This window comes from Chionomys nivalis, chromosome 3 (genome assembly GCF_950005125.1).
Source record: "Chionomys nivalis chromosome 3, mChiNiv1.1, whole genome shotgun sequence".
NCBI lineage: Eukaryota > Metazoa > Chordata > Mammalia > Rodentia > Cricetidae > Chionomys > Chionomys nivalis.
Genome location: NC_080088.1, coordinates 97,684,979 through 97,709,966, shown reverse-complemented (window position 1 = coordinate 97,709,966; position 24,988 = coordinate 97,684,979). Strand labels below are relative to the sequence as shown.

The following is a 24,988-nucleotide window of genomic DNA, read 5'->3' as shown; positions in this document are numbered from 1 at the left end:
CCTGGTTCCCTGAGGTAGAGACATAATCCCTGAATAATGAAACAACACTATGGGTTTCAACAGAATGTCTGGAATAAACCCAGGGCAAAACCAACACTAAATGTCAACGAACAAGCAAATTGCTCCTCCTGGGTGAGTGCCATGGTCTGGATGTATGTGGCACCTATGGCACTCAGTGGCTGTGGCAGCCCTGTTCCTGCTCAGCTTACCTCTGCCTTACTCCCCTGGGTACCATCTCCTCCTGTCCAGCCCTTTAGGCTTCTCCTGTCCTGTCACCAGGGTTGCTTGTTGCTCCCTTGCCTTCTGGCTTTCCCATCTCCATTCCTTATTGCAGCTTTATCTACAGTGATTCCTTATTTCTTTTTAATGATTTTTTAAAAAGATTTATTTTAGCTGGTTGTGGTGGCCCACACTTTTAATCCCAGTGCTGGGGAGGCAGAGGCAGGTGGGTCTCTATGAGTTCGAGGCCAGCTTGGTCTACAAATTGAGTTCCAGGACAGCCAGGGCTGTTACACAAAGAAACCCTGTCTTGAAAAACAAAACAAAACAAGATGTGTGTGTGTGTGTTTGTGTGTGTGTGTGTGTGAAAGTGTAAGTGCAGGTGCTCTGAGAGTTCAGAATCAGTTATCTGATCCTAAGTAACTGTTCAGAGTAGGTGCTAAGAACTAAATTTGGGTCCTCTGCACAAGGAATAAGTGCTCTTAAAGGCTGAACTATCTCTTCAGCCCCAAGTGACCTTTTAATTGAATACAAATTCAGGATCTCCATCCTCCCAGGATAAAGACCCTCTCCCCCTAACCAACCAGGCCCTTTCTATCAGGCCACTCTCTAGCTGCTGCCCACACAGCCTAGCTTTCCTCATGTCAACTCCAGTGTTTATCCTGAGACAGAGTTTCTCTGCATAAATCTGGCTATCAGGATGGTCAGAGTTAGACCAGGCTGGCCTCACAGAGATCCGACTGCCTCTGCCTCCTGAGTGCTGGTATTAAAGGCAAGCACCATTACCACCTGGTAATATTCATTCCCCCTAGCCTCCACCCCCAAATCAGCCAGGCAACCTTCTGGGGCTTCTTTATTCCCTTCTCAGATGCTATACCAAGGGTACCCACCCTTTTAATATTATTAACACAATGTTGTCATCTACAAAGTTCACACTTGTTAAACAAAACAAAAGCAAAACAATATCCCCTAAAACCAAACAAAATAAAAGCTCCCCAAACCAAATGAGAAACAAACTATTCCCCAAATGTGCCACGACAACCTTAAGTAAGACTTCTGGGTTTCTTGGCCCAGCCGAGTGATGGACCAGGCACTGACAGGGTTTTCCTATTTGTAAAATAAGAACCCTAACCATATGGATCTCAGTGGAGAGGCAGGGCAGGTGAAGTGATAAGGTTCCAGCAATGAGCTAGGGTAGCTAAGATTACTTAGGAGACCTCAGGTGACCAGTGCCACACTCTCCAAAGAAAGCCCCATACAGGTCAGATCCAGGACCTTAGGAAAGGCCTAAGCACCAACCACTGACCCAACCCAATTGTCCTAAGGGAATAACAGAGCCATACATATCATCATTTCCTTCTGTGCAGGTTTTCCTGTTTAGGCTTCAGGTTAATTTTATCAGGGAAGAAATAAACAATGCTTTTCCCTGAATGCTGGTGAAAGTCTGAGTGACCAGTGCCCATGAAAGACAGGTTCCCAACGAGCTCCTGAGGAGGCAAGCAGGACTGCAGGGATTCTGGGAGGCTTTTTGTTTCACAGAGAGGCTTGAACTCACTGGGTGGGGCGACCCAATACAAGATTCCACACTTGCCAGAGCCTATGGCTACCCAGCTGTAAAATTGAGAGGCCACAGGCCATGTCCTTCTGAGAAACTTAATTTCTATTTTAACTGTTTCTCCACCAAGTAAAGAATCTTGCCTGGAGTGCAGCTTAGTTAGTTGGCAGAATGCTTGTCTAGCATTTGTGAAACCCTGGGCTTGATCTCCTAGCACTGCATTAAGCAGTGGTAATGGTGCACACTTGCCATTCTAGCAAGTGGAAGGCAGAAACATGAGAATCCAAGGTTCAAGGTATTTCTCAGTTCTATAACTAGTTTGAGGCCAGCAGCATTAGTTGTGAAAGCAAAATGTTTTACTCCCCTGTAGGGCCTCTGAAAAAAAGGCTTATGGATAGCTGAGTGTTTGGAACCATCTGATACTATGTGACTGTTCTCTGTGTATTACTGGGCTGTGTATTTCCTGAAAGGTAATACTGGGTATCAGCTGAGGGGAGCTGCCCACTGCAATTTCCACTAGAGCAAGTAGCTGGAACCTACTAAAAGGAGATGACAATTAATTCTATGGTGTAATGAATGCCAGTGGACAGAGCATCAGACATGCTCAACCTTCTGGCATTGGGATGACACTGTCATCTTCAATGTTTCACACTTTGGAATTGCATAACTGCAAATCAATCAGTCAATCTCACAATGTTTTAATGAGTTTAAATTTTCTGTTGGGCCTTATTCATGGCTATTCTGGGATGCACGTAGCCTGTGGTCCATGGGTTGGACACTCCTGGAATGAATGCACCAGAGACAGGGGATCAGAAAAAGAACAAGTACCCTTATATATTTGTGTCTCAGACACTGGGGTTGAACCTGAGATTCTGCCAACAAATAGTGCTACAGATTTACTTCTAACTTCTGATGATACTATGAAAATGGTTCCAAAATGATCGATCACTTATTTTAGCATGAGGCATCTCCCAAGATAACAGACTGGGTGAGCTGTGGTATTTTATATTGAAGATATGAACAGCTTACCTGATTGGCTCGTTCAAGGTCAGTCATGATCATCTCGATCTCGTCGGCCCTGGGAAGGCAAGGGGGAGAGAGGTTAGTTATCACTGAGGCAGGTACAGTGAAGTCACCAAGGGACAGGCTCTTTGGCTCAGACTGAAGCAGAATGACCATATCCACACAAGGTGAGGCATTAGGGAAGGGAGGACCAGATCAACCTGTAAGGGCTTATACAGTGGCCAAAGGGATAAGGTAGACTTATGTCATAGGCAGCATGGCTGCCAGTTTTATTCACTATTTACTTGTTATTATTATTCTGTGTATCCCCCTGCCACAGTGCAAAGGACTACTTTCAGGAGTTGGTTCTCCTTTTCTACCATGGGCTCCAAGGATCAAACTGAGGCTCTCAAGCATAGACAAAAATCAATTTTACCCACTGAACACCTCATCAAACCTTAATTAATTAACTCACTTATCCTTAGATAGGGTCTCCTGCAGCCAAGGTTGATCTCAAACTGTCTGCGTAGTCAAGGATGACTATGAACTCCTGCCCCTACCTCTCAAGTGCTAGAATTATAGGTGTGTACCACCAAACTAGGTCTTCATTCACTTTGTTGATATTCATGTGTCTGGAGAGGGGACTAAGAACCCCTCTGAATCTCAACCACCTCTGCTAGGCAGACAGAGCCAAAAATTAGTAAAATACAGGTCACTGGATGTGGCTCAATTGGTAGAGTGCTTGCCTGGTGTGCATGAGGCCCTGAGTTCATTCCTCAGCACCCACAAAACTGAGCATGGTGATACAGGCCTGTGACTTTAGCAGTCTGTAGGTGAGAGCAGGAGGAGCAAGAGCTCAAAGTCATCTTGTGAACATTGTGAGTTAAAGGTTAGCCTGGGGTACAAGAAACCCTGTTTCAAAAACAAAAACAAAATACAATGTCTTGTTACAGGTTTGGCTGGAGCTCTGGAAAACAGGAGGAATGATAATGAATCCTCTTTATGGAAGGAATCAGGAAGGGCTTCAAAGGAGGTGATGCACAGGCTGGGTTTTGAAGGATAAATAGCAGCTTGCCAGACTGAGAAAGAAGGAGCAAGGGAGTCTACCCTTAGGAAAATGCCCTTGACAGCAAGGACTTTACTAGGGCACTGGGTCCTTATAGCAGGTGTGGCCTGTAGGTGTAGGAAAGAATGGAGATGTGGGTTGCAGTGTGAAATGCCAAGTCTAGTTATCTCTTAGTGTGCACAGTCTTAAGGCTCTCAATTTTTGTTTGAAAGGACTCCTCTGAGTGAAGGCAAATACATAGTTCCACACCTGTACTGGATAGCTGTACATCAACTGACACAAGCTAAGTCATCAGGGAGGAGGGAACCTCAATTAAGAAAGTGCCTCCAGCCGGGCGGTGGTGGCGCACGCCTTTAATCCCAGCACTCGGGAGGCAGAGGCAGGCGGATCTCTGTGAGTTCGAGACCAGCCTGGTCTACAAGAGCTAGTTCCAGGACAGGCTCCAAAACCACAGAGAAACCCTGTCTCGAAAAACCAAAAAAAAAAAAAAAAAAAAAAAGAAAGTGCCTCCATAAAACCCAGGGTCAGTCCATTGTGGCCTAGCCCATTGTGGGAGGAGACATCCCTGGGTTGGTGGTCCTGGATTCTATAAGGAAGCAGGCCGAGCAACCCATGAGAGCAAGCCAGTAAGCAGCAACCCTCCATAACCTCTGTACCAGTTCCTGCCTCCAGGCTCCTGTCCTGCCTGCCTTCCAACAGCAACAGTAACAGACCTCTTGATAACAGTAACATGGAAGTGTAAATTTCTCCCCAACTTGCTTTTTGGTCATGGTGTTTCGCTGCAGCAAAAGAAACCTAACTAAGACAACACCCTACCATGAAGAGTAGATCCTAGAGCCTGGGGTAGACAAATGTCTTGCCACCATTGCATATATGGGAGAAAAAGCCAGAAATAACTTGGCTGCTGAGAACCCAAGATAAGATATGCTGGAGAAGGTGGCCAACTTCTCCTTAGGCTCAGCGGCTGAGCTGGCTGTAGAATATGGGAGGGGATGAGGATCGGCTAGGCGTGGGTAAGTAAGCAGACCCTGAATGCTTCTTCATGAGCGGGATCATCTTACTTTAGTTCTGCTAAACAATCCTTATGTCATTTTGTCTATCTGACTGGACATGGTAGGCATACCAATTTCTGTCTTCTACATCATTCAACGTTTATGTTTTTTCCCCGTGTGTGCGTGCATGTTCATGCGTGTGCATGCTTGTGAGAGCCAGAGGTCAGCCTTCAGTGTTACCCACTTATTTTTGCAATGTGGTTTCATTATGTAGCTTTTGCTGTCCTGAAACTCATTATATAGGCCAGACTGGTTGTGAACCTTGCCTGCCTTGCATTAGGATTAAAGGTATCTGCTTGCCACGTTATTTTTGAGGTAGGTTCTCTCAGTGGCCAGGAGTTGGCTAAGTAGGCCAGGCTTGCTGACTAGAGAACTGCAGAATTGTTTCTGCCTCTTCAATCCTGGGGTACTAAGTGCACCCCACCACATCTGGTGGTTTTACGTGTGCTCTAAGGATTGAACTCAGGACCTCATACTTGCACATCAAGCACTTTAGTGACTATGCTCTTATCTTCCTTTAGTTCTGCTGAGCTTCCTTCACTCCAGCATCTTCCTTCCACTCAACTGGCAATGGGTTGGCACACTCACTTCTGTCTTCCACTCATTCAAATATATCTGTATATTTTACCACTTTTAAAGTAGAGTTTTTATTTTATATTTACTTATTTTGTGTGTAACATGTTCCATGGTGATGTGTGTGGAAGTCAGAAGACAATTTTAAGGAGTCAATACTTTCCTTTCAGCATGAGGGTCCCAGGAACCGAATTCAGGTCCTCAACCTTGTCGCCAAGCACCTTTATCTAATGAGCCATCTTGCCTGGCCCTTAATTCTTTAAATACAGACACACAGATACACTGTATATGTGTGTCTGCATGAATGTATGCCATATCATACATGTGGAAGTTGGTTCTCCCCTTTCACTTTTATGTGGATGATTCTGGCAATTGAATTTAGGTCACCAGGCTTGTGCGGCAAGTGCCTTTACCTGCTGAGCCATCTTGGTGGACTCTTTATGCTTTTCTGCTGTCTTGCAGAAAGTTCTTCAACTTGTTCTAACTTGTCTTAGAGCCACTGCAAGTTAGCTGTTTTCTACTTTTGTTCCTCAGTAACTCTTAACACCTGTTATTTTCTTTTAGTTCCCTTGCTATGGGGAATCCATTTCTTGCGTTTGCTTCCCTTCACTGCTCCTCCCGAGAGGTCACCTTGGATTCTCAGGGAGAAGTAGCAGTAGGAGAAGGCTGCCTCCTCTGGGTCTATCTACCCATTCCTGCTACCCAGACTGCCTGCAACTCCATCTACTCCACACCTGGAGGAGCTAGACCCAGAATACAAAAGGCTGGTGGGGTTGCTAAAGGCTCAGCCCACCTACAGCAGGAGCCTGGGGATAGGGAAGTATAATTTAGATAGAATCTGGAAAGTTTGGGGCTGTGTTTTTTTTTTTTTAATATTTATTTATTCATTATGTATACAATATTCTGTTTGTGTGTCTGCCCGCAGGTCAGAAGAGGGCACCAGACCCCATTACAGATGGTTGTGAGCCACCATGTGGTTGCTGGGAATTGAACTCATGACCTTTGGAAGAGCAGGCAGTGCTCTTAACCTCTGAGCCATCTCTCCAGCCTATGGGGCTGTGTTTCTTCAACAGTGAACGGTGTATGCACAACACCTGTAACTCCAGCACTGGAAAGGACGAGGCAGGATGATGAGTTTGAGTCTAGCCTAGGCTACATGATGAGACTCTCAAATGTTCATTAGAATTCTTTTTTTAAAAAAATTATTTTATTTTATGTGCACACGAGGTCAGAAGAGGGCGCTTGATTCTATGGAACTGGTTACAGATGGTTGTGAGCTGCCATGTAGATGCTGGGAACTGAACCTGGGTCTTCTGCAAGAGCAGCAAGTATTATTAACTACTGAGCCCCAAGGATTCCTAATATTTAGGAAATGCAATAAAACATTTCAGATCCTTTATGGGAACCGAGTGTTTAGTCTTGAGCTGGGACTAGAGATGGCTCAGTGGTTTGATTCCCCAGAAAACTACATAGCAAAAGAGACTTCTGCAGGTTGTCTTCTGACCTCCACACAGATCCATGGCAACGGTGTGTGTGCATATACATACAAAATAAGTAAATAAATATAAAAACAATTTTGAAAAACAAAATAAAATGCCACCTAGTCCCCATTTAAACAGGAAGATGTTTTCTTTGATGTTTGAAGCAATTACTGGAAGTAATTTTAAATTTTCCATTGGTGGGTCAGTCTAACTTGGGTTGCTAAGCAACCACAGAACTGAGCAAAATAATGAATGTGGTAATGGCAGCTGTACGTTTCACTTTGAGAACACTTGTGGCTTTCCTGGACTCTCAGAGGAGATAACAACGCTGTTCTGTTGTGGTAGGGCAGAGTTACTCAAATCTGAAGACTGTGGTGACACCCAGACCCGAGAGGCTACCGTATCCAGAAATAACAGAAGACAGGAAGGGAACAAGGCTTGTCCCAAAGTCTACATTATGATGATGATGATGATGGCAGGGTTTCTCTGTGTAATAACTCTGGCTGTCCTGGAATTCCCTCTGTAGACCAGGCTGACCTCCCAGAGATCTGCCTGACTCTGCCTCCTGAGTGTTGGAATTACAGGCATGCACCATCACTTCCTTGCGCACTAAACTATTAATATTACATTTCTGTTACAAGATCTGATATATCTCAGTCTGCCCTCGAATTTACTATGTAGCTAGCTGAAGATAACCTTGAATTTCTAGTCCTCCTGACTGCAGCTCCCAAGGGCTGAAATCCCCAGAGTGTGCCATAGTACTTAGTTTTAAGTAGGGCTGGGAATTAAGCCCAGTGTTTGGTGTTATGCTGGGCAAGAGCACAAATGAGCTACACAATCTAACCCCAGCCCTCTCCACAGATGATTACTTTAAAAGACTATACGTAAGCTTTCTCTTATTTTTTTAGGAGAAAAACTCCCACCCCCTTTCTCTAGGTCAAAGAGAACATAACTAGTTATAACTAAATTACTTTAGGCAGGGTCTCTCCTGATTGGATGGCAGGTATGCTCCACCAAGCTGCGCACCACTAGCTGGGAATTTCAATGCAATCTTGAGTTCTGGAAGATGTGAAGCACAGCCTGGACCAGCCAGGTGGGTCCTATCTTGAAGCACTACTCCCCACCCTGTGCTGGTTACTTGTAAAGTAGACAAACCAGTCACCTGAAAAAAGGAAACCTCAACTGAGGAATTGTCTCCATCTGCTTGACCTATAGGCAAGCTGTAGGGCTCAATTAATAATTTTAATTATTTTAATAATAAAATATTATTTTTTGATTAATAACTGATGTGAGAGGGTCCAGCCCACTGTAGATGGTGCTCCCTCCCAGGTGATCCTGGGTTGTATAAGGAAGCTGGCTGAGTTCCTTTCATGTTCTCTCTTTCAATTCTTGCTTTGATGTCCCTCAATAATAAATTGTGATGTGGAAGCGTAAGCTAAAGAAACCCCTTTTTCACAGATTTGCTTTTGGGTAGCGAGTGTTTTGTTACAGTAGTAGAGAAGCAAACTAGGATACACCCTCAAGTGTACTGCTGCACCTCATTTGCCAACAAAATCAAGCCCACTAGATCACTTGTCCTTTGTAAGTACAATGGAAATGTCTAGGAGCCAAGAGCCACATCTGCTACTTTACCAGGACATGTTATGAGCTGTACGGGATTCATAACATGACAGTTAATCTTTGAGAGGGTTTGTTTTCCTTTTTTCTTCTCTCCCTCCCTCCTCCCCTGCTTTTTAAAAGATGAGTATTGCAATATAGCCCTTCCTGGCCTAGTATTCATTATGTAGTTCTAAGTTTGCAGCAATCCTGCTTCAGTCTCTGGGATTACAAGTGTGCATCACTGTATCTGGCTGGAAAGGGTACTCATTCTTTGATTTGTCTTGAGTGAGGTCTCACGGCCCTAGAGACTCAATCCTCCTGACTCTGCCTCCTGAGTGCTGGGATTACATGACTGTGTTATCATGCCTGGCCATTCTTTCCATTTCAAAGTTCCTAAAGATTGTGAGATTGACATTTGTCTAAAATCTTTTATATTTCAAAGTCTGTATTAGTGCAGACTGTTTGTTCAGCACAATTTATTATAAAAATCTCATCCTCTCCCCTTTTTGTGAACTGACAACACAGCATCCACTCTCTATTAATCTGTATTTTTTATGCTCTTCTCTGATTTCAAGCATGGGGTCATTTCATCAGGTCATAGAATGAATACACACACACACATACACACACACACACACACACACACATTTCATTTAGTTGTTTCCCTGCACATCATTTCAGGGTATTCTCTGGGCTAACATACCATTTTTATGACAACTTCAAAGGAAACAGTCAAGATTGATGGAAAAGAAATTATAGCCATGCCAGACACCATGTATTTCCTTTCGCACAAACCTCCTGAGTGCTAGCAACATCCGGCCCAGAGCCAGGCTGCTGCATATTTCATCGTCTTAGCCATCAATGACGCCAGGAAAACAATGTGCTCAGTCCTCCATGTCCTTAGGTTCCACTTTTTCAGATTCGGCAAATGGTTGCACAAAGATGTTCCATGTCTTTTTTTTTTTTTTTTTTTTTTTGGTTTTTTTCGAGACAGGGTTTCTCTGTGGCTTTGGAGCCTGTCCTGGAACTAGCTCTGTAGACCAGGCTGGTCTCGAACTCACAGAGATCCGCCTGCCTCTGCCTCCCGAGTGCTGGGATTAAAGGCGTGCGCCACCACCGCCCGGCGATGTTCCATGTCTTTATCAACCTCCAACGAACCTCATTTGATAAGCAATGTAGTGTAAAACTATTTACGGAGCATGCATTATAATATCTATTAAGTTATGGGTGGTGATCTGGAGAACATTCTATGCAAATGCTGCAGAATTTTATTTTAATTATTATTTATATGTTTATTTTCTATGTATGCATGCATGCATGCATGCATGTATGGGTATGCATGTCAAAGGCAGAGGACAAATTGCAGGGATCTGTTCTCTCACGGTGTGGATTCCAGGGATCAAACTGAGGTCATCAAGCTTGGCAGCAAGCACCTTTATCTGCTGAGCCATCTCATCAGCCCCTAATTATTATTATTATCATTTTGTCATTAAAAGAGTTTGAGATATGCAAGATAGGCAGGCCAGGACTTGAGTCCAAGGTCAGAAAGAACTGGTTGGTTGGAGTAGATGGAGTTTGGCTTTGAGGAAAGGTGCTCTATGATGGGGACTGTCATCCCCATGAAGGGTGGAGGTCCCCTCTCTCGGTCTGGCACAAAGAGAAGGCTCTGGGAAGGGCAGGGACAATCTGTAGTTGAAAGGTTGTTTGTGGGCTGACAAGGTCTGGAAGCACACAGGAGAAAGAAAGCCTCTGGTGTGTCTGTGAGGGACTGTGGAGATTAGGTTAAGTGAGGTAAGAACATGAGCAAGACCATCCCCATGGGCTGGGGCTGGACTGAAGACAAAAGAGAAAGCAAGCACCAGCATCCATCTCTTTCTGCTTCCTGACTGAGGACGCAGTGTGAGCAGCCGCTTCACACTTCTGCTGCCATGCTTTCCCTACCAACTATGAGCCAAAATTAACCTTCCTCCAGTTGCTTTGGTCTGATATTCTGTCACAAGAAAATTAATAAGCTGCATAGAGTGTGGGAGTCAGATGTCAATCAGGAGGTGGGACAGGTCTGACCCACAACAAGGAGTCAGTTGGACAGAGGAGGTGTCACCTTGCAGACTGTAAGGTGGCTTGGTCAATTCAGTGACAGTTTTTCTATGGCTCCTGTGACCTTTTACAGTATCCTAAGCCCTTGTCTGCATATGAGGAGAGCAAAGAATCTCTGGTATCCCTGGAATGGCCCCCTCTTCTTTATCTGGGAAAACTGGGCTGGGAAGATAACGTGGTTGGTAAAGTGCTTGCATGCGTGAGGACCTGAGTTGGATCTTCAGAACCCACATTAAAAAAAAGCTGGGCATGGTAGCAGGTGCTTGTAACCTCAGCAATGGGGATATAGACACAGGCGGATCCTGGGACTTAATGTTCATCTAGTTTAGCTGAAGTGGCAAGCTCCAAGAATAAGGGAGAGCCCGTCTCAAAAAAACCCAAAAGGTGGTTGGAATCTGTTCTCTTGTAAACATTCAAGTGTGTGATTACCTATATATACACACACACACCATTCCATACAGGATGCTAGCTAATTTTAACTTAAGCTATAGTCATCCAAGGGGAGGAAGCCTCAATAGATATATTGCCTCTGTAAGATCTGGCTATAAACAAGCCTGAAGGGCATTTTCTTTATTAGTGGTGTGTGTGTGTGTGTGTGTGTGTGTGTGAGAGAGAGAGAGAGAGAGAGAGAGAGAGAGAGAGAGAGAGAGAGAGAGAGATCAATCCATTGTGGTGACACATGATAGCATGATAGTAGGCTGAACAAACCATGAGGGGCAAACTAGTAAGCAGCACTCCTCCATTGCCTCTGCATCAGCTCCCAATTTGCCTTCCCTCCATGGACTGTGATTCAGGATGTATAAGCCTCCACAAGTTGCTTTTGGTTATGATGTCTCAGCACATCAGTAGTGTTAGGGAACTAAGACAACAGTGGGGAATCCTTGTCTGGTATGGATTTCAAGTGTTAACTAACCGACTATTTCACAAGTCACCATATTGTTGGGTTTTTTTTTTTTTTTGGCTTTAGTATATACATTTAGATTTTGTTAATAAAATACCCATCTCTTACTTTATTATGAATTTTTAATAAAAGATGGGTATCGATTCCTTTAAGTACCTCTCAAGCATTTATGTAGCTAATGAAATGGATTTTCTCCTCTGACCTGCTAATATGGTAAATTATACTACCTGTCACTTGTCCCCATTTATCTGTGGTATATCAGGAGTTTAATGAGTTCTCAGGTCTGTTTGCTAATACTTCATCTAGTATTTTATATAAGTATTTATACATGGGTTTGGCCTTTGTTTCTTTTGTCATCTTGAGTAGACAAAGTTATAAAAACATTTTCTTAGGGTTGGAGAGCTGGCTCAGTACCTGCTGCCAGATTTGACACCCTGAGTTCCATCCTCAGGACTCAAATGGTGGAAAAGAGAGAACTAACTCTCAGATGTTGTTTTCTGACCTCCTCACACACACTCTGGTATGTGTATAGAACAGACATGAAACAAACAAAAACTAAATAATTTTTATTACATTTGATTGTGTGTGCACATGCAAGAGGACAGCTTGTGGGAATTGGTTCTCTATCATGTAGGTCCTGGGGATTTGAACTCAAGTCATCAGGCTTGGCAGAGAGTGTTGACTTATCTTGCTGTCTCACAAGGCATTATGACTAGGACACCCACATCCACAGGTGCCTACTTACATTCTTGCGTATGGCCTGGCTCCAGGAAAGCCTCTCATTCTTTGTGGGCCTTTTCTATTTCTTCAACATTGTGTCCCTTTGAACTGTGCAGCTGACCTGGGAGTTTCTAGCCCTGGAGTCCAACATTTGAGATGCCTAGATTTTGCAGTAAGGCGGGACCAATGGCTAGAGAACGACTCAGGAACACAGTGCTCCTTTTCCAACATCAGTTCTCACTTTTCCAACAGTTTTTATTTACTTTTAATCTTTAGAATACAGGGATTCATGTAGCACAGGCTGGCCTTGAACTCTGCCTTGAAATTTTGATCCTCCTGCCCCTACTCTCTAAGTGCTTGCCCAGATGTCTACAATCAGAATTCTGAAGACTCCTTCAGTATGCACCACACAATCCTTTGCTTTGGTAAGTTTTTCTAGCAGTGGGCTTGTTTCTAGCCCAATCTAAGCACTCCCACTGCGCTGTAGACAGAAGTACTGACTTTTTTTTTTTTTTTTTAAGACAAAGTGTCTTTACATAGCTTTGGCTGTTCTGGAACTCACTCTGTAGATCACGCTGGCCTCAAACTCACAGAGATCCACCTACTTCTGCCTCCTGAGTGCATGTGCCACAGCCTTTTTAAAGTACTATCCTTAATGTGTGGCACTAACAGGTGCAGGCCAAGCTCATGAGACAATTCCTGTGGCTGCTGGCCTCGTACCTCTTCCTGAGCATTTTCTGTACAGGAAGACTCTACCTTGGTCTATAAACAGGTAAGGAAACAGGCCTGGGGCAAAGCAGTGATGACCCAGGCAAGAACACAGAGAGCTTCAGAGCCTATGAACACTTCTCTTACTCCAAGATACAAGGGCCCTCTAATTACCTCCTTCTCCCCTAAGTACTATGCTGGTGTGGGAACTGTTAAGAACAGGGTACGTGGCAGAAGCTAAGAAAAAAAAAAAAAAAACTACAAAAAACTGGTTATCATACTCATGCCCCTACCACCCTACCCTGACCCCCACACCTCAGTCCATTCTTAGCTCCTTCTCCCAGCTCCCTTTCATGTAAGTGTAAAAAACTCCATACCATTCACCTGTGGCTTTGTTTCCTCCATGGTTCCTATACTCCCTTCACTGCAATAAGTTATATGATGGTGTTCTTCACCCCTAGCTGAAGGGCTGAACAGCAAATCTGCACAAGCTAGTCTGGAAGGCTGCAGAACATTTGTAGGAAAAGACAAATCCTTCTTCTTCTACTAGCTGGCACCAGAAGTCTGCATTGGGGCAGCACATAAAAGACTTTTTTAAGGTAACTTAAAAATGAATAATTCAGAGGTTCCCATTCTATTTGTGAAGTCAGACAAACAGTTTGACTGGGGCCAGACTTGCTGGCCCCACGCAGACCATCCTTTCCCTTCATTCTGACCTCATCGGATTTGGCCTCACTTCTTTAAGGATGCCCTCCATCCTGTCTACTTGCTAAAATACCACAGAGGAAGTCCACAATACTCCGATGGAAGGAAAAAATAGGAAGGTTAATTGCAAGATAAAGTTTTCCCTTGGAGTCAAGCAAATAGTAAATCAGGGCACTATAGCAATTCTGGGCTTGTAAAAAAACATCCAAACAATAAAGTACCACGTGGAGGGAAATGGCCTGACTATCAGACTATTAAATAATAGAGCTTTTTTTTTACAAACCTGAGTCTTAAAAACTCATCTTTCCCCCTTTACTCAGACTCCACTCTCAGAGCCTTATTGTTTCAGGATTTTTCCTTACAACTACTTTAAATACTTCATGGAAGTAGGCATGATGAAAATGGTAGGTAAGACAACACAGTTTCTCACTTGGTTACGAGATTATTTTTAGAAGGTGTGTGTCTGTATAATGAGAGAGACACTGTGTGTGTATATATGCTTATATCCTTTTAGTCTTTTATTAAAGGAATCACTCTTTAAAGTTTTAACTGTCATTATAATGTGTGTGCATGTGCATGCCATATCACACCGTTGCATGTGGAGGTTAGAAGACAACTTTTCAGTTTTCTCCTTCCACCTTTACCTAGGTTCTGGGGATTGAATGCAGGTTGTTGGGCTTGTGTGGCAAGTGCTTTTAAATGCTGAGCTATTCCACCAACCCTCTCTTTTAAGATTCTTATCAACACACACACACACACATTTTTTTTCGAGACAAGGTTTCTCTGTGTACCCCTGGCTGTCCTGGAACTTGTTGTAGATCAGGCTGGCCTTAACTCAGATCTACCTGACTCTGTCTCCCGAGTGCTGGGACTAAAGGCGTGTGCTATCATGCCTGGCCCTTGGAAGGGAGTCTTAATGGGTAAGCCATTTGGCTGGATAATGTTGGTTGATAGAATCTCTTCAATGGGACAGGTCAAATCTTTGGTTTTATAGCATATGCTTTTAGTTTTAACTTTTTATTTTTACTATTACAACTATTATTATTATTATTATATTGTGTGTATGTGTAAGACTGCAGTGTGCATGTGCCAAGGCATGCATGTGGAGGTTAGAGGAAAATTCTGGGGAGTTGATCCTCTCCTTCCACCTTTATATGGGCTCTGGGGATTGAACTCAGATAATCAGGCTTGCAGAGCAAGTTCCTTTACCTGCTGAGCCATTTTGCCTTTGATCAGCACTGTACAATGTCACTGTTGCTCTGGAGAGGAAATGGAGTTCATTTTTTAAAAGACAATTAAAGGAGGACCCTGGATACCCAGATGACAGATTTCTGAGTTTAGGGGAAATAAAAAAAAGGGGGGGGAGGGGTTTTGAAAATAATTCAATGACAAAAACATTGTTAGTCAGGGTATGTCTCCTCCTGGGATCTACTACCCACAATTCATGCAAGGGTGGTGATTTTTCTGTTAAACAGCGGAATATAGTTGGAAATGGCCTTGTGTGGTGGGGAACACCTGTAATCGTAGCATTAAGGAAATGAAGGCAGGCAGATCCGTGTTCAAGGCCAGCATCCACTATACACCTTGCTGGAGGCCAGCCTGGACTATACAATGCCTTTTCAAAACAAAACAATTCCCCTCTCTGAAAAGAAAAAAAAAAGCTGGACAATCTAAATAACTTATGAGAATTCATTGGTAGGAATCCTCGAGTTCAGTATGGATGTTCTAGAAGAGTGGGCCTCGCTGCAGAGGGAGGGTTACAGTAATGTATTGTAATTTGCTGCTATTTGGACATGGCCTGTGATTACAGTACTGTATGGAATGGTAGAACACTGAGATACACTACTTTTAAAAGGCCTCAGATGGGCTCACTAAGGTGAACCTCAATAAGAAAAGATCTGAACACTCAGGTGCTGAGTTAATATGGTAAACTCTTTCTGAAATATATCAGGAAGTTATTAGGAGTCAAACATCAAGGTCATTCTCAGCTACACTGCAAGGGAGAGGCCAGCCTGGGCTACATGAGACCCTGTTTCAAAACATCGCCTGTTCCTGCTGTCACCAAAGGTTTGAAAAAGTCACTACATATGGGTAATATGGTTGCCAAGCAATTCAGTTTAGCAAATGGGTGGTTAGAGATGAGGCCAACAAATTTCATTTATTTATTTATTTTTGGGTAAAGATAAGAAAATAAATTCCCATATGCCAATTGTAAATATCTGGAAAATATAATAAATGATCTAAAATAGGGATATAATTATGAAACATGGGGGAATTAAAACAATGAGGCATATATTCGACCTATAAAAATCAAATTATAAAATGCTAGTACAGAGAAAGAATAATGAATGACATTATACATTTGCAGGTGTGGTAAATAAGGGTAAATTTATTGCCTGAGTTAATTTATAAAATTGATAAAATGATAAGAGGCATTCTGTAAAAATTAAGTGAGCAAACAGTGAAGGCATAAAAAACAACAACAACAAAAAACCCCAACGGAAACAGTAAGACAGTATACAGACATAAAATTTAAAGATTGTATGTAACTTATCAGGATAAAGATTTAGGCAGATAGAGTGAAATTATTGGCAGAAGTCAAAGACATGTAATTATCATTCTTTTCAAGACAGGGTTTCTCTGTATAATAGCCCTGGCTGTCCTGGAACCTACTTTGTTGATCAGGCTGGCCTTGAACTCAGGGATTCACCTGCCTCTGCTCCCAAGTGATGGGATTAAAGGCATGTGCCACCACTGCCTGGTATGAGTAATTTTTTATATCTAATTTGCACCATGCAAAAATTAGACAAATTTGGGTTCCAATATGGCGAGTTGGGTTTGGTGCTACATATCTGAAACTATAGGCTTTGCGCTCAAGTGCAATGCCACATCTCATTCAAACAGAATTCTTAAAAATGAATTTAAAAGTAAGATCTCATGTAGGCTAGGCTAACTTGTTATGGAGACAAAGATGACCTAGAACTCTGAGTGCCAGGATTAAATGCATGCACTACATGTCCAATTTATATAATAGTGGAAATTGAACCGAGGGATCTCCGTATATGATAGGTATACATTCTATGCACTGACCTACAGCTTCAGCCCTAAAATATTTTAAATATATGCATTTACAAAGAGCAACAATTACTTCCAAGAACAGTTAATAGAATGTTAAAAGAAACATAAATTTGTGCTATACCAGGGTGTCCTTTAGTGGGATGATAAACAACACTACTAGTGACCAATCAGTACTGTGCTGAGCACTGGAAGTGTCTGTGATATAACTGAATGTGATGAGAAAACAGCTCCACATCTGAAATTAGCCTGGTTTGTTGACTACCTTTACAAATGAGAGAAAATCGCTCTACCACACATTGACAATCAAGATGTACTATTTCTGGGTCTAGATTCAAATCTCCCTGAATTCTCTCCACAGACTCCATGCTCAGTGAGTCGGGAGACAGTCCTGAGCATAGCCAGAGCTAAGAGTTAGAGGTGTGGAAGAGCACGGATTCGGGGGGTGGGGGGGTGGCATGGGATGGAGCTGTTAAGGCAACTGCATTGTGATCTGGGCCTTGTCCTTGGAGGCAGGAGAGTAAGCAAGGGAGGATCTTAACCAGGGCAGCTCAGCACAGGATTATTATATTTTGGACACTTTTAGCAGATCCTCGGAAGGTAGATTCATCCAGAGAGAAAATGGCAGCAGAGAGACAAGTTGATAAGATATAGAAACGATGCTGAGTGAGGAAAGAGCTCAGATTATGGTGGTAACAGTAGAGCTAAGAAATAAGAATGAAGATAGTTGTGGAAGAGGGACTGATGTAGATTTAGACAGGAGGGCAGCAGAGAGTCAAGAAGGACCCGAGCTTTTGGAATGAAGGAAAAAATAATGATCTCAAGTGGGAGGTGACACAAACCACAAACAGAAGGACAGCAGCCTGCATTGAAGAGGAAAGTTATGAAAGGCAGTTTGAAATGCCTGTGGTACAAATATCTACCTAGGAGAGAACAGAAAAAGCTTTCTCTTCTGGGTATTACACATTTTGCTATTGCTTTGTAAAACATATACATTGTATATGTCTTACAATTTTTCCCATCTATTTACCTTTCATCCAATTTATTTGTGCATTGATCCATATATTCGCTCTTTCCACCATTCACCTATTTGCCATTTACATCTACCCATCCATCACCTCACTTAATCTATCCAGTTTATTCACCTATAGATTTTTGTTATTGTTTTGTAAGAAATATATGCTAACCCTTTATCTGTCTTATAAATTGTAAATAGTTTATCCATGTCTATCTACCCGTTCATTTCATGCATTCATGCCTTCTACCCACTCATCTATCAGTCCATTATCCCTTCCTCCCATCTATACATCCACTCTACTGAACTCTAATATTTTGTTATGGCTTTGTAAGAAACAGATATTAACCATTTTTCTACTTACACACTGTAGATATTTTATCTATCCTTGTCAGTCTTCTACCCATCCTGTCCACCATCCACCCCCAGAAATCTTTGAATATCCGACAGGTTTTCTACTTTTGGCATCAAGCTTTAAAAAAAAAAAAAAGGTCTCTTCCACTCCCTTATTATATAAATCCTCACCTAAAATCTCTCTTAGTGTTTTCATGATTTCTTTTACATGTATATATTTAAGACATCCAGGCTTTAATTGGCATAGAGCACAGCCCTAGCTTATTATCTACATACTCAGCCATTTGTTCTACTGCTTGTTGAAGATTCCGTCCTTCTCCAATTTATTTAAGCTTGAACAATTTTTATATACAACTTATTCTTAATTTTGAAAACTTCAAAAATATAGAAACCTCCTGAGGGGAAAAATAACAATCAACCATATGGTCCAAACCAGAATTAGCCACTGAATACGAATGGTCCCTTTTCCATTGTTAGCGACCAGTTCTGGACTTCTGATTCCATTTGGACTTTTCATAGAAACTGGAGAGTCTCCAGTCTTATGTGTATTCTGTAAGCCTTGCAGATCGTAAAGCTTTTTTAAGGGTGGGAAGATCACAGAAATACATCCAAGTAAGAACAGCCATGGTGGAAAAAAAAAAGTGAAAAGGTAAAAACACACACTATCTGATGAGATTTTGAGACCATGCCCTGCTTTGTGCTCCAGGCTGTTTGGAGAACATTCCAAACACAATAGAGTTTTAATTTTCTCTTCCAACTCCTTAGGGTTAGCTTTCTGGAGATAAGAGGGCACCAGCATGGTTGTTGGGGGGTTAATTCTCACTGTGTTGAGTACCCCCAAGTCCTCACTCTGCTCATCCGAGCATTAAATCTGTAGGCTCAGGAGAGCAATGTGGCTGGCTGCAAGAGCAATGCCATAACGTTCAGCATTAAAAATTCATTCTGCAGGCTCGCTTCAGAACTAGCGGTCTGGCAGGGGAAATATGAGACACCCCACTGTCTTTCTGGCAAATGGAGACATTCCTCAACATCCAGCACCTTAGGAAGAGAATGAAAGGGCAAACAAGCTGTGAAGGAAAACAATGAGCTCAATTATTTGGCTCTGCTCTGGCTTTTCTATAGGAAACATTTCATTCTTCTTCCTAAAAGTTTAAGTGAGAGTCGGAGATGGCCCAAGCACAAGGACCTGGGTTTAGTGGCACATGAGTGCTGGAGAGATGAAGGCCACTGGGGAGACCCTATCTCAAAAACCAATGTGGGTGGTTCCTGAGGAACAACTGAGGTAGTCCTTTGTCTCCACATGCATGAACATATATGCATGCACCTACAAAGTTTCTTACAAGCTATCTTAGAATGAGGGCCCTTGGGTAGCCAACTGTTCAGTATCTCTCTTGATTTGATGTAACCAGCCTAGAATCCCTGAGTTCTCCAAGACAGATGCCTTTGAAGCTTGCCTGGATGCTACTGGGTCTTTCACACATATTTCTGCCACTGCAAGCCAGAGTCAAGGTAAGGTAGGAGGTCCCTCACACTGAATTGTTCACACTTCAAAACATGAGTCCTACACAAATGTGACATTTTGACACTAAACTACAGTCACCATGGATACTGACTGTATTAATTTGCATCTCTGTTACTGTGATAAATACCATGACCAAGAGAAAGCTGGTGAGAAAAGGGTTTATTTCATCTCTCGCAGTTTATAGCCCATTATGACGGAAGCCAGGGCAGGAACTCAAGGCAGAAACCTGGAGGCAGGAACTGAAGCAGAAACTACTGAGGAATGCTGCTTACTGGCTTGCTTAGCCTGCTTTCTTTGACAACTACCTGCCCAGGGGCGACACTATTCATAGTAGGTTGGGCCTTCCAACATCAATCATTAATGAAGTAAATGGCTTTAGAGACAGGGTCTCTCTAAGTAGCCCTGGCTATTTTGGAACTCACTGTGTAGACCAAGCAGGCCTTGAACTCACAGAAACCCTTTGGCCTCTGTCTCTGGAATGCTGGGATTAAAGATGTGCACCACCTGGTTTCCAGTTAATTTTAAGATGTTTATTAAGGTGTTAACATCTCTGGGATGGTTTGAACTTGAAACTTTTGATCCTCATAGTACCAGCACCTAAATGGCAACTAGTTCAAATTTCAAAATGTAGAGTCCAAGGGCTGGGGAGATGGCTCGGCTGGTAAAGAGCTTGTTGTTCAAATATGAGGGCTGAGTTCAATACCCAGAACCCATAAGAAAAAGCTGGGCATTGTGGTACACACTTGTATTCCCAGCAGTGAGAGGCAGGCAGAGGCTGATCCCATAGGCTTGCTGGCCAGACAGTCCAGCTTACTTGGTGAGTTCCAGGAAAACAAGGGGGAGGGGCAGCATCCAAGGAAAGGCAGATAAGGTTGTTTTCTAACCTCTACATGCACTCATATGTGCATCTGTGCACACAGGCACAGGTTTGTACACACATGGACACACAAAGTAATAAACAAGTGTCCTCTGGGTTTGGACGCAGGAAGCCAACTTCTTCGTTTTAGTCCCACCCAAGGAGACTGAAACAGAAAAGCCTTGAAAACTCACCCAACACCGAGTTTTAGATGTGAAGCAGAACCCTTACACAAGGATGGAAAATGCCAGGAATTCTACTAAATGTACTAATGCCTCTGTTAATAGAAATAAGACATTGGCAGAAAGTCCAGGTCTGACTAAACTATTCAAGTCCACACCCTTAAAATCACACATGATTTGCTTCTGTTTTTAGAAAAATTAATCCAACCAGGATAATTAATTACAGCAACTCACACTGGAAACTGATGATTCATTAGAAAGATGGAGAACAATTACATTCTGAAAGTGATGGGGAAAAGAATGCCACTGAGGTTTCAGGACACCTCCCTTTGGTCTTCCCAAATTTACTGGTGTGTGTGTGTGTGTGTGTAGGATCATGGTCACAGAATTCAGGGTCAGCCAGGGATACAGAATGAGATACTCCCACTCCCCTCAAAAGCTGAATGTGCAGTACATGTTATGTCTTTAATCCCAGCATTCAGGAGGCAGAGGTTGATGGATCTTTGTGAGTCCAAGACTTGGTCTACACAGTGAGTTTCAGGCTAGCCCTGTCTCTAAGCACCACTGACAAATAAAAGGGAGATTTGGCAGCTCAGAAGTTAAAAGCACTGGTTGCTCTTCCTGATGACCCAGGCTCAGTTCTCAGTACACACAAATGTTTTTAACTCTAATTGTAGAGGATCTGATGTCTCTTACTGGCCTCCTTGGGCACCAGGCATGCATGCGGTACACAGACATGTGTGCAGGAAGAATACCACACAAGCAAAAAAAAATTAAAAAGAGTCAAAGAATGCGACGTTAGTGTAACATGACAGACAGATCATAATAGCCATGTGATTCTTGGGCATATAGTCTTGGTCAGATAGTCTGGCCCAGCCTAATTTCCAGAGTAATTCATGTAGAACTATAAAGAAAAGGATGGTAAAATCATAAACAATAGGCTTTGCCAGGAAGACACTGAATGTTTCACAGAAATCTGCTGTCACCATCAGCCCTCACACAGGTTAACAAGGCCATTATAGAGGCAGCCTCAGAAAGGGACATTATTCCCTTTGCTGAGGACGAAACCAAGGCCTTGTATGTGCTAGACAATCACTCTCGCTGAGTCATGCCCCCAACCCCTCACTGGGAGATTCTAGGCACATCCATGCCCCAGAGAACTACGAGGTCCTGTGCAAAACAGCACTTCACTTCTAGCCGAATGGAGAAGGCAGGAGCCTGACTGGGTGCTGCCTGCCATGCCTCATTCATGCAGTTAACATAGTAAGGGCTTTCTTAATGACTGCCACAAACAGCAAGTGTGGTGACACTTGAAAATCTACTGTGTAATAGTCCAGAAACATCTGTCCAAGGGCTGCTGCCACCTCTGCTCACCAGCATGCTAGTCATACTTCCCATTGGACAGTCATACTGGGAACCTCTGGCTTCCTCTTTCAGTTTCTGCCTCCTTGTCCTCTGTTGGAGCACAGAGGTCCCCATGCCTGCAAATCAGTTTGGGTTCTCTGAGCAATCAGCTGAACTGACTAAGAGAAGTCTTGTCTTTCCCAGAGCAATGGATATGATACTCACTGGTCACACACAGTACAAAGAACATATTTCAAAATAAATCCAAGTATTTCTTCATCAATGTTGCTTTTGTAATGTGCTATGGAAGTATTTGCATATATAATATCTTTTCTTGAAAACAAGCAGAGGAAAGGAATACAACATGAAAAAGCTTAAGGGAAATTTGGGAGTAACAGAGTAATATTAGCTGTAGAAAGAGTATGTTTGTTCCTCTCCCTCTTCTGTGCCCAGTATGAGAGGGAACTGAACCCAGAGCTTGAACATATTGGGCATGCACTCTATTATTAAACTATACCCATCTGTCAAAAGATTGAATTTTTTTTTTTTTTTCTGAGACTGGATTTTATGTAGCCCAAGCTGGCCTCAAAGTTGCTATGTAGCTCAGGACAAATTTTAACTTTGATCTTTTTGCCTTTACCTCTTGAGTGTTGGTGGTTAAACTCAGGGCTCCACACATGCTAGCTAGGCAAGGACTATACAGCTAAGCCACATCTCCGGTCTTTAACCTTAGGTAGGAGTGTAGCATTTTATCACAACTTAATCTTCCTTTTTACTCTGCCCTTGTGGTCTACAAGGTGTTCCAGGACTCTCCTTGTTCACCCAGGCCCACTGCAGAGGGAAAACTGAAATAAGAAGTCTAGGGCTGGATAGAGGGCTTGGTGGGTAAAAGTGCTTTTCTGCCAAGTTTCATGACCTGAGATCCATCCCCAGACTCCACATGGTAGGAGAGAACTGGCTCCTACAAGTTGTCTTCTGATCTCTACATGTGCACATTAATACAGTGTACACATTCCCCCACAAAAGGTTTAAAAAAGTACAAATGAAAATGGGAATTCTTGTGCTCAATTATATGGTGTCTTAAACTCAAGGGGAAGTGAAAGATTATGAAACAGAAGCGGAGGAAAGTGGGCAGTGTATGAGGTGTTCAAGGCCCTTCTAAGGGTGGCAGCCATTGCTTGCTGAAAGCAGTCCTAGGGAACAGCGAGAATGGTAAAATCCACAGTGACAGACTTTATAAGATGAAACTTTAAGGTCCTTAAGGTGCTACATATGCATTTGCTGTGGGGAGAATGGGACTCAGGGCTGATCATTTGGGGAGGTACATTAAAAAAAAAGCTGAAATAATCCATTTATTTAACCCAGCAATGGTTATAATGTGAGGGCCTGCAATCTGCTCACACAACAACTGTTTGGCAAGCCTCCCCCCCCCCCCGCCATGTTCCAACAAATATTAAACTGTGCTTGCCATTTGTCTACGGAATCTTGCATTAATAAACATGAAGAAGAACACTTTACCTCCCACTCTCAGTGATGGGACCAAACAAAGACCAGCTGTACTCATCAATGGGGCCTTGTTCTGTGCATAAAGGCTAATTACATTTTGCTTCAAGCCTACACATGGAAAACTTTACTGCCACTGTCCCTATCACAGCCAGCCAAGCAGTCCCAGCTGACGTACAGCTGAAATGACTGCAAAAGCAGCAGTTAGGGTTGGGGGTGGAAGGCTCCAAGTGGCCTTGTTGCCTTTGACCTATATCCCCCCCCAAGAGTCTTGTATAGCCCCAATTGGCCTCTAACAGTATAGCTGAAGCTGATCTTTAACTCAATCTTCCTGGCTTCCACCTCCCAAGTGCTGCGATTAGAGGCATGTGCCACCACACCTGGTTCTTGTAGTACTGAAGATTGACCCCAAGGCCTTGTGGACGCTAGGCAAGCACCCTATCAACTGAGTTACAGTCCCAGTCCCTGTGGTTTCTTTCTAATGGGGGAGAGGGAAGGTCAGTGGTCTGAATGACTGACACATTTCAGACTAACGTTCTCCAAGAGGCATACATGGGATTCTGCTGTGAGCACCCTAGGTCTTGCAATGTTGCCTCTGCACACACTTCATCACTCTCCATAGCTACTCAGTGATGCAGCTGCTCTTATGCCCCTTGTCCAAGAGACAAGAGGCTCTGGAGGTCACAATGTGTACAGGAAACAGAATAATTGCTCCCAGAGCAGTCTTTCCTCAATGCCTTTTCTCTGTCTCCTACCTCCCTTCCTAGATTCTTTGTCAGAATGCGTTGAAACATTCTTTTTTTTTTTTTTTTTTTTTTTTTTTTTTGGTTTTTCGAGACAGGGTTTCTCTGTGGCTTTGGAGCCTGTCCTGGAACTAGCTCTTGTAGACCAGGCTAGTCTCGAACTCACAGAGATCCACCTGCCTCTGCCTCCCAAGTGCTGGGATTAAAGGCGTGCGCCACCACCGCCCGGCTCTTTTTTTTTTCTTAAAAAAAAAAAAAAAAAAAAAAAAAAAAAAGATGTTTAAAACCATCCCTGGTGTGTGTACGTGTGCACATGAATGTGGATGCCAGAGAGGTCAAACTTGTGTGTTGTTCCTTAGGAACCATCCATCTTTTTTTTTTTTTGAGACAGGACCTCTGACTGGGTCCTGAGGTCAGTTAATATAAGCTGCTGTTCAGGGAGCCCCAGGGATCTGCCTGTCTTTATGTCCCCAGTGCTAGAATTTCAAGTGAACTCTACCCAGCCCAGCTCTTATCTGGGTTCTGGAGATCAAATTTAGGTCTTCATGCATTCATGACAAGCACTTCCCAGCCCGAGTCACCTGCCTAGTCCCAATCAGTCCTTTCTTTTTCTATCAGAGAAATAAATTTTCAGCGCAGTCTAGTTGGACTACCTTTCCACATCCATCAATCCACTACACTATGGGCACAATTTTCAGAACTGTGGCAGGTCTTCC

General features: G+C 43.1%; 1 protein-coding gene across 6 annotated transcripts in view; it reads right to left on the bottom strand.

Moving 5' to 3' along the window:
* The window catches only part of Cux1 (cut like homeobox 1), a 331,836-nt gene that overhangs the window by 95,736 nt on the left and 211,112 nt on the right, over positions 1–24,988 (bottom strand). For all 6 annotated transcript variants that reach the window (XM_057765876.1, XM_057765878.1, XM_057765877.1 and 3 more), the window contains exon 9: positions 2,804–2,852. In XM_057765876.1, the coding sequence (XP_057621859.1) occupies positions 2,804–2,852 (49 nt within the window). The remainder of the gene's footprint in view (positions 1–2,803; positions 2,853–24,988) is intronic.